This window comes from Labeo rohita, chromosome 5 (genome assembly GCF_022985175.1).
Source record: "Labeo rohita strain BAU-BD-2019 chromosome 5, IGBB_LRoh.1.0, whole genome shotgun sequence".
NCBI classification, from domain to species: Eukaryota; Metazoa; Chordata; class Actinopteri; order Cypriniformes; family Cyprinidae; genus Labeo; species Labeo rohita.
Window position 1 is genome coordinate 29,373,576 of NC_066873.1, and position 8,987 is coordinate 29,382,562.

Genomic DNA, 8,987 nt, shown 5'->3' on the forward strand with positions numbered 1-8,987 from the left:
CTAACTCTTTCCCCTAGTTGCGTTTCTAAGTTTATAATGCAAAACATCTTCTCAGAAGCTAGGATGTCTAAAATATCATTTCTTGTCTCATACTCAGCTACACACACACACATTTCATGCATTTCCTGTTGTTCTTTTAGCACATCAGCACAACTAAAGCAATATTTAAAACAAATGCAATAACTTTTGCAACCTATCAAGAATAAAAATATAGAATATCAGTTCTAATTATAATATACCTTGATTATACTAGTTGACTTTTGTCTGAATGTATGCAAGTGTGTTTTGTGCATGTGTGTGTCTTGCTGTAGAACAAATACGATATTTCAACATTTACAGGGCATTTAGCTTACATTTATTCATATAATGGATGGTTTTTTACAAAGTGACTTAAAAATAATAAAAATCTCAAACAGTTTGTTATAAGAGCCAATATTTATACACAATGTCAAGTTTAAAATATAACCTAGATTAGTGCACAAGTTGCACTGTAAGAAAAGCCTGTAAAAAGAAGGAACCAATGTACTGTTAATGTAAAGGAATAAAGTATATTAAGTTGAGGAGACACAAGGTGAAGAAACAGTATGAAAAAGCTTTGTATGCACTTTCACTTTAGATACAGGAAGAAAAAAAACAGAACAAGCTAAAACAAACACTAATAGGAGAAATAAGTGCACTTTTAGCGAAAGTACTAAAGGAAGTGCATGCACATTTTTAGCCTGTGTGTTTACTCAGTTTCATCTTGATACTGTTGTGACTGGTCTGAATGCCGTTTTCTCTTGCATCGCAGAGCTCGAGCCGAGAAGGCGTAAAGAAAGGGGTTCACACAACTGTTGATAAAGAAAAGAGCCCCGGTTACATTGTTGCTGACATCTGATTCCCATGACACTGCCATTAAGACCAAGTTGTTGATCAAACACGGGGAGCTGAATATGAAGAAGGTCACTACGATTCTAACAGCCAGTTTTGTCAGTCTGTGGCTTCTGAAGGAAGCTGACTGACTTATCCGTTGATGAAGTCGAAGGTAGAAGCACAACATGCTTAAGAAAGGCACAACAAACATCACTAGAGTCTCGACAAGTAAGACAGCTAGTTTTTCTTGATCACTTCTGTAATCCTGAAAACACTGTAGAAGCCCGTTCTCATTCTTCTTCACGTTTCGGTAATAAAGAGCATAAGAAGCCAAAGCTCCGCTGGATATCCATATCCCGAAAATCAGCCCCTTTTGACTCTTCCGTCCAAGCTTTGCCCATCGCTGTGGATACAGCACCTGCAGGTACCTTTGCACGCTCAACAAGGTGACAGAAAGCACACTACTGTAGAGGCTCAAGTACACCACATAGGAAAATAACTTGCACAGACCTTGGCCAAAAACCCAGCCATACAGGAGGGCATAGATCCACACAGGCAGAGAAATCAGACTTAGTAGATCCGAGACAGCCAGACTCAGCATCAGTTTGGGGGTAAAACTGTCATCCTTTAAATGTTGGGCAAGCATGATCAGCACTGCTATATTACCTGGTACACCCAGAGCACAGCACAATCCCAGAACAGTACTGGATACCAGCTCATCCAATGAGGAATGGGCAAACAGAGAGGCGTTAGAAATGTTTTGGTACTCCATGGTCATCTCCAGTTGCTGATGCAAATATGAAGTGTGAGGTTCAGCAATAGCTAAGGGAAGAGCACCAGTTTTACTCTCAGTCTGGCCGTATAAGGTGCATGAATGTGGTTTGCAAGTTGCACTTCCTTGTTTCTTTAACATCTAAAAATGTAATGTAATCCAATGTGAATTTGGTGATATCACAGTGCTGAGAGGGTATATGGAGGCATAGCTCCCACATCTTTTGACATTTTTTTGACTTTTACCTAGACAAAAAGTTACCATATTGTTCTGAATATAAGATGTACTTTTAGCAAAAAGGCTTTTTGAAGACCAAATCTTGTCTTGTCTTGACCTAATTCTTAAAAAATAGAATACCTTCCCTTTTTAAAAATTAGGAAATTTAAAAATTAAAAAATTGTTGACATATACAGTTGGGGTCAAAAGTTTACATCCCCCTTTCAGATTTATTAAAAATGTTAATTATTTCACCAAAGTAAGAAGGATCATGCAAAATGCATGTTATTGTTTTATTTAGTACTGACCTGAATATATTTCACATAAAAGATGTTTAAAAATGTTTACATGTAGTCCACAAGAGAAAATAATAGTTGAATTGAACCGGTTGACCCGGTTCAAATGTTTACATCCCCTTGATTCTTAATACTGTGCTGTTACCTGAATGATCCACAGCTGTGTTGTTTTGTTAGTGCATCGTGCTCTTAATGCATTGTGTTTACTTCTGGAGCATCAGTGAGCATTTGAACCTTTGGTAATAGTTGCATATCGGTTGCATTTTGTATTTTGGTAAAATAATTAACATTTTTAAAGGTTCTGAAAGGGAGATGTAAACTTTTGACTTCAACTGTAGGGTGTTACAATGTTGCACGCTCGTAATATCTTTTGAGTTTTATAATAAAGTGATATACACTACACTAAATTAGCATGTGCAATTGCACGCAACAAGCACAGTGTAAAGCCCAAAGTATACTTCTGATATTGAGATTGTCTCATTAAACCTTGAAAAGGTCAACCATGTAATTAAGAGAGTTTCACTTTCAAATTTCACAGTAGGGGAGTTGCAATCTTAATTCATAAGTTAAATTTCAGGTTTGGGGATATGATGAAAGATGCATTAGGACGTTACATTCTTATTCCAGGCCAGTTTTTTTGGAGAAAGAGTCCTTTTTTCAGGAAGTGTGTGTGCCAATACGTTTGAACCTATTTTTTCTAAATTAATTGCCAGTATATCATCATTTTCTGCTAATCATTTAATTATTTGAGAAGATTTTAACTGTGCGCTTGACTCCACCTTAGACCTTAATCCACCATACAGCAGCTTCAAGACAGGCTGCTAAATTGAAGATTTGGGCCTGCTTGATGCATGGAGAATCATAAACCCTAAAGTCAGAGACTTTACATATTATTTGCAGCCACATAAAATGCCTTCTGGAATAGTATAGAATATAGAATAGAATAGAATAAAGTGTTTGTGTTTAGACAGCTCATGGACAGAATAAAAGATTGTGCTAATACGCATATGTACTTTATAGTCTTCACTGCTTAGTAACTCTAACTTCTTGAAGTTTCTTGAAAAGGAATGAGCGTTTTTATGGAATCCAATGAGGAGCCTGATATAGATCCATCTCTCCTTTGGGAAACAGTGAAGACTTATGTTAGAGGGGTCAATAATACTTGATTCTGCAGCATGTAAAAACAGTCTTCTGGAAAAACTTGAGTTAGAACACCTTGTTAAGAATTTAGAGTTTAAATGTACTAACACTTTTTCATGTGTTTTGTGGAAAGAATTAGACGCAGCTCGCTCAGCCTTAAAACAAATCCTAACTAGGAAGACGGAGACCTCATTGCTCTTTGCATGGCAGAGGCTATACAAATACGGCAAAAAGCCAGGCCAATTACTGGTATTACCGGCAGGAATGAAACAAGCATGATTTCGTCTCTTAAAGATGGCAAGGGCAGTTTAACTCATGATTCTAAACAAATTAACACTATTACGAGACATTACTATTACCAGAAGTTGTATTTGTCAGAGAGTGTTTCAGATGATTCTTATCTTTTTTTTTTTAAACCAAATTAAGTAGGCAGAGCTGAATAAGCCCATCACAAAGGAAGAAGTGTTAAGAGACAATTAAGTCTTTGAAAGGTGGTAAGGCACTGATGGTTTTACAAAAAAAAAAAGAAAATTTATTCTAGAATATCAAACAGGGTTGTACAGGTACATTGATTAATTTAAAAAGGGCTGTCTACCTGTTTCCTTAAATATAGCTTATATTTCATTGATTGAGAAAAAAAAAAAAACATCTGACAAATGTGGTTCTTACAGGTCTGTGAGTATGTTATATGTGGATTGTAAGCTGCTGTCTAAGCTTTTAGCAGTAAGACTTGAATTATTCCTCCCTCAGCTAATAAACCTGGACCAGACAGGTTTTATTCAACAAAGGCTGTATTACTCCAATGTCAGGAGACCTCTAAACATAATACAGTATTCACAAATTTCCAAAAATCAAAGTGCTTGCCATTTCCTTAGATGTAGAAAAGGAGTGGAGTGGGGGTACATGTTTGAAGTGCTGGGCAAATTTAATTTAGATACAGACTTTACTAATTGGATTCGGACTGTTTAGTGTGTGCCTACTGCCTGTGTAATTACCAATGGCTTTCGCTCCCTTCTTTTCCACTAGGGCGAGATACAAGGTAAGGCTGCCCTCTATCCCCTCTACTTTTTGCCTTAATTTTGGAACCCCTAGCAGAGACTATTAGAGCTCACACTGATATCCAAGGTGTTGAGATTGGCCAGTCAGTTCACAGAATTGCACTATGTGCCAACAACATACTTCTGTTTCTTACAAATTCTGAAACTTAAATTCCCACAGTTCTCAAAAGTATTTCTTACTGAGTATTGTTTGATTCCGAAATAAAAGATAAATTATGATGAATTTGAAGTAATGCCCCAGAATATTATATCCCCACAATTATATTACCACTCTGGTTTCCCAAAAAGAATATTTTGGATCTGGAAAGACATTTTTCAAAATTCATTTGGCAAGGGAAAAAACCTAGAGTTAGGATGGAGATCTTACAATTGCCGGTAGATAGTGGTGGACAGATGTTAACTAATTTTAGGATTTACAACTGGGCTTGCCACACTTGTAGAATTTGAAATTGACCCTTTGCCAGGATTTAGATCGACAGGCAATCTGCCATTTTGTCCAACAAACACACCCGACGGGAGAATAGATTAACATTGGTGGTTTCGAACTTGAAAAATAGTGCGTATTGACATCTTTCCATGGTTAAATCATGATAGCTTCTGATGTTTATGTCTTGCTGTAACTACCCTGCTGAAAAATCCAATCCTGGAATCCATGCTGGTTTATGCTGGTATAGTGCTGGTATAGGCCGGTTTATGTTGGTATAGTGCTGGTACAGACTGGTTTATGCTGGTATAGTGCTAGTTTATCCTGGTTAGTGCTGGTCCAGGCTGGTTTATGCTGGTATAGTGCTGGTCTAGCTGGTGGACCAGCATATCCATGCTGTTCTCAAGCCAAATGGAGCTGCTGATGCTGGTTCATTAGCATGGTCTTGCAGGGTTGAGTGTCAGTAGGCCAGTTGTCTGTATGCAATTAGTGTTTTGGGGACCAAAATGTAAGCAGCAATGTGTTTTTTTTAATTATTATTATTATTATTTATTTTTTTTTAATTAATTAGGAGATTTTTCTTGGTCTTGAACTTCAAACACAAACCAATTTCAAAAGAAATGTGATATGTGACACATACACAAGTTTTGTCGTGGTCTTGCTGGGATTATACCAGCACACAAAAGATAAGAAATGCTGGTCCACCAGCACACCGGCTTACCGTGCAGGGGACCAGTAAACCAGCAACCAGCATCCCATGCTGGGATCCACCAAACCAGCAACCAGTATCCCATGCTGGCATCCAGCAAACCAGCAACCAGCATCCCATGCTGGGGACCAGCAACCAGGTCACAGGGATTCCACTTCGCTGGTTTGAATCCTATCTCACAGGTAGGTCTTTCAGGGTGGCCTGGGGAGGGGAGGTATCCAAAGCACATCATCTGGCCACAGGGGTTCCTCAGGGATCAGTTCTTGGACCCCTCCTTTTCTCCATATACACTACATCACTGGGGCCCATCATACAGGCACATGGCTTCTCTTACCACTGCTATGCTGATGACACACAGCTCTATCTTTCATTTCAACTAGATGATCCAACAGTAGCTGCACGGATCTCAGGCTGCTTGGCGGACATCTCGGAGTGGATGAAAGAACATAATCTACAGCTCAGCCTGGCAAAGAGCCTTATTTTCCCTGCCACTTCGACTCTACAGCATGATTTCACCATCAATTTAGGTACATTAACAATTACCCCATCAAGTTCTGCCAGAAATCTTGGTGTTATCTTTGATGACCAGCTGACTTTCAAAGACCACATTGCTAAAACTGCTCGATCTTGCAGGTTTGCCCTACACAACATTAGAAAGATCAGGCCCTTTCTAACAGAGCAGGCCACACAACTTCTTGTCCAGGCCGTGGTCATCTCCAGGCTGGACTACTGCAATGCTCTTCTAGCCGGTCTTCCCTCATGCACACTCAAACCTCTACAAATGATTCAGAATGCAGCAGCACGACTGGTCTTCAACGAGCCCAAAAGGGCCCATGTCACACCTCTCTTTATCACCCTGCACTGGCTCCCAATTGCAGCTCGCATCAAATTCAAGACACTGATGCTTGCATATAGAACAGCCACAGGCTCGGCGCCCGCCTACCTCCACTCACTGCTACCAATCTACACTCCCTCCAGAACTCTGAGATCCGCCAGTGAGCGACGCCTCATTGTACCATCACAAAGAGGCACAAAATCACTTTCCAGAACATTCTCTTACACCGTTCCTGGCTGGTGGAATGATCTTCCCACCGCTATCTGGAATGCCAACTCCCTAACAATTTTCAAGTGACTGCTGAAAACCCATCTCTTTCGACACTACTTGACTTTTCATTGGATTTTTCAGCAGGGTAGTAAAGCAGAGATGATTGAATCACGTGCCGCTTGAACTAAGGTGCTACAGCAATTTGTCACGACACAGCCACTAAACGGTATTTAGTGTTTGATTTTTGAATCTTTGCGATGGAAATCCCAGCCCTGCGTGGATGAGTGGGCTGTGATGACATACTCGTTGCTAAAGCTGTAAGGGCTGTAAGTTGTTGCCTAAAATAATAAGCCTATTATATTCACCAGGGTTAAAGTATGGCAGGACATTATGAAATTGGCAGGGAGAAGGGACTTTTTGTCAGGTCTGACACCACTGATTTGCAATCGAGATGTTCTCCCCAGCATTCAAAAATCTTTATTCCATAGATGGCATGGAAAGGGGATAACAGTGGCTGGCGATTTATTACTACATAACACCTTAATGACATTTAACCAACTAAAGGAAAATTTGAGCTTGGAAGTGGTAGTTTTTGGGTATATCTTCAAATTCGCCATTTTGTTAACTTGGGTATCCTCAAGCCTCCTGGGGATATGCCAGTATGCTGTGATTTTTTTTTTTTTTTTTTTTTTTTTTTAATTGATTGATACACAACATCTTATTTCAAAAGTTTACTGTCTTTTCTATTCAGTGGAGCACAGTGGTATTGATCATGTTTGGTGTACTTTGGAGAAAGATCACAGTAATGAGTGTATTGATGATGACTGGGTAGATACAGTTAAATCGATTAGAAGAATATTTACTTGCAATAGACTGGTTGAAACATACTGGCTGAATACAAAATATTGCTGAGACTCTACCCCATGTATTCTGAATAAGATGAATAGTAATCACTCTCCTTAATGCAGCACAGTCATGTGAAAAAGTTAGGACATCCTATTGAATTCCATGCTTTTCCATATCAGGATATAATAAAAAAATATCTGGTCCTTGGCAGATCTTAAAATTTGGAAAATAAAACCTCAGATGAACAACAACATATGACATGTTGCACCTTTCACATATTAAAGCCAAAATGGTAAAGCCATGTGTGACAAAGTTAGGACACCCTTACTGTTAACATAGGAATTAAGAGTGTAAGTAACGTCAGGCACTGCTAATCAAATACCTTTGATAAACTGATCATCAGAAAGTGTGAGCACCTCTATAAAAGCAGACGTTCAGGCAGTTTGCTGGTCTGGAGCCTTCAGTTGTGTTTCAACACAATGCCAAGTAGGAATGACATCAGCAATGATCTTAAAGAAGCAATTGTTGCCATCAGTCTGGGAAGAGTAAAACGACCATTTCCAAACAATTTGTAGTCCATCATTCTACAGTGAGGAAGATTATTCACAAGTGGAAGAACAGACACCAATCCTCCCAGGAGTGGACATCCCAGCAAATTCACCCCAAGACCTATAACTACACCTTAGACTCTACAGGCCTCAGTTAACATGCTAAATTATAAAGTTCATGACATGAAATTAGAAAAATATGGGATAAGTATGGCATGTTTGGAAGGCTTGGCAGAAGAAAGCCTCTTCTATCTAAAAAAAAAAAAAAACATGGTAGCATGATTTAGGTTTGCAAAGTTGCATCTAACCAAACCATAAGACTTCTAGAACAATGTCCTTTAAACAGACAAGCCCAAAGTGGTGATGTTTGGCCATGATGCACAGTGCCAAATTTGGTGAAATTTCAGCACAAACACCCCAAACTAAAAGTCACACCTGCTGGTGGAGGGCTGATGATTTTTGGGCTTATTTTGTAGTCATAAGACTTGGGCACCTAACCGTTATTGAATTGACCAGGAACATCTCTGTATAACAAAGTATTCTTTGTTTTGTATAACAAATTAGAGTCAAATCTGAGCACATCAGTCCGACAGCTAAAGATGGGCCAAAATTGGGCAATGCAACAGGACAATGATCCCAAGCACACCAGAAAATCTACAACAAAACAGCTGAAAAAGTAAAGAATCAAGGTGTTGCAATAGCACGGTCAAAGTCCAGACCCCATCCTGACTCAATTGCTGTGCTGAGAGCTGTGCATAAACAAATGCCCACAAATTTCAATAAACTGGAACAGTGTATGATGAGCCAAAATTCCTCCAGAATGATGTGAGAGACTTACAAAGTCATACAGAAAATGATTACTTCAAGTTAATTACTGGTGTTAAAAGTGCATCTACAGGCAATTGAATCATAGGGTGTCCTAACTTTGGCTTTTCCATTTTGGCTTTATTTGTGTTGAATAAATAATGGCACAGTGCGATATGTCATGTGAGGTTTTATTTTCCAAATTTTTTTAAATATTTTGTCCTGATATGGAAAGCCATGAAATTCAGTAGGGTGTCCTAACTTTTTCACATGACTG

General features: G+C 38.9%; 1 protein-coding gene across 1 annotated transcript; it reads right to left on the reverse strand.

The window, feature by feature from the left end:
- Nucleotides 1–698: 698 nt before the first annotated feature.
- Nucleotides 699–1,674, reverse strand: LOC127165377 (leukotriene B4 receptor 1-like). Its single transcript, XM_051109962.1, has one exon. It carries the CDS (start codon nt 1,628–1,630, stop codon nt 728–730), a length of 903 nt encoding a protein of 300 aa, XP_050965919.1. The 5' UTR covers nt 1,631–1,674; the 3' UTR covers nt 699–727.
- Between the last annotated feature and the right edge of the window lie 7,313 nt (nt 1,675–8,987).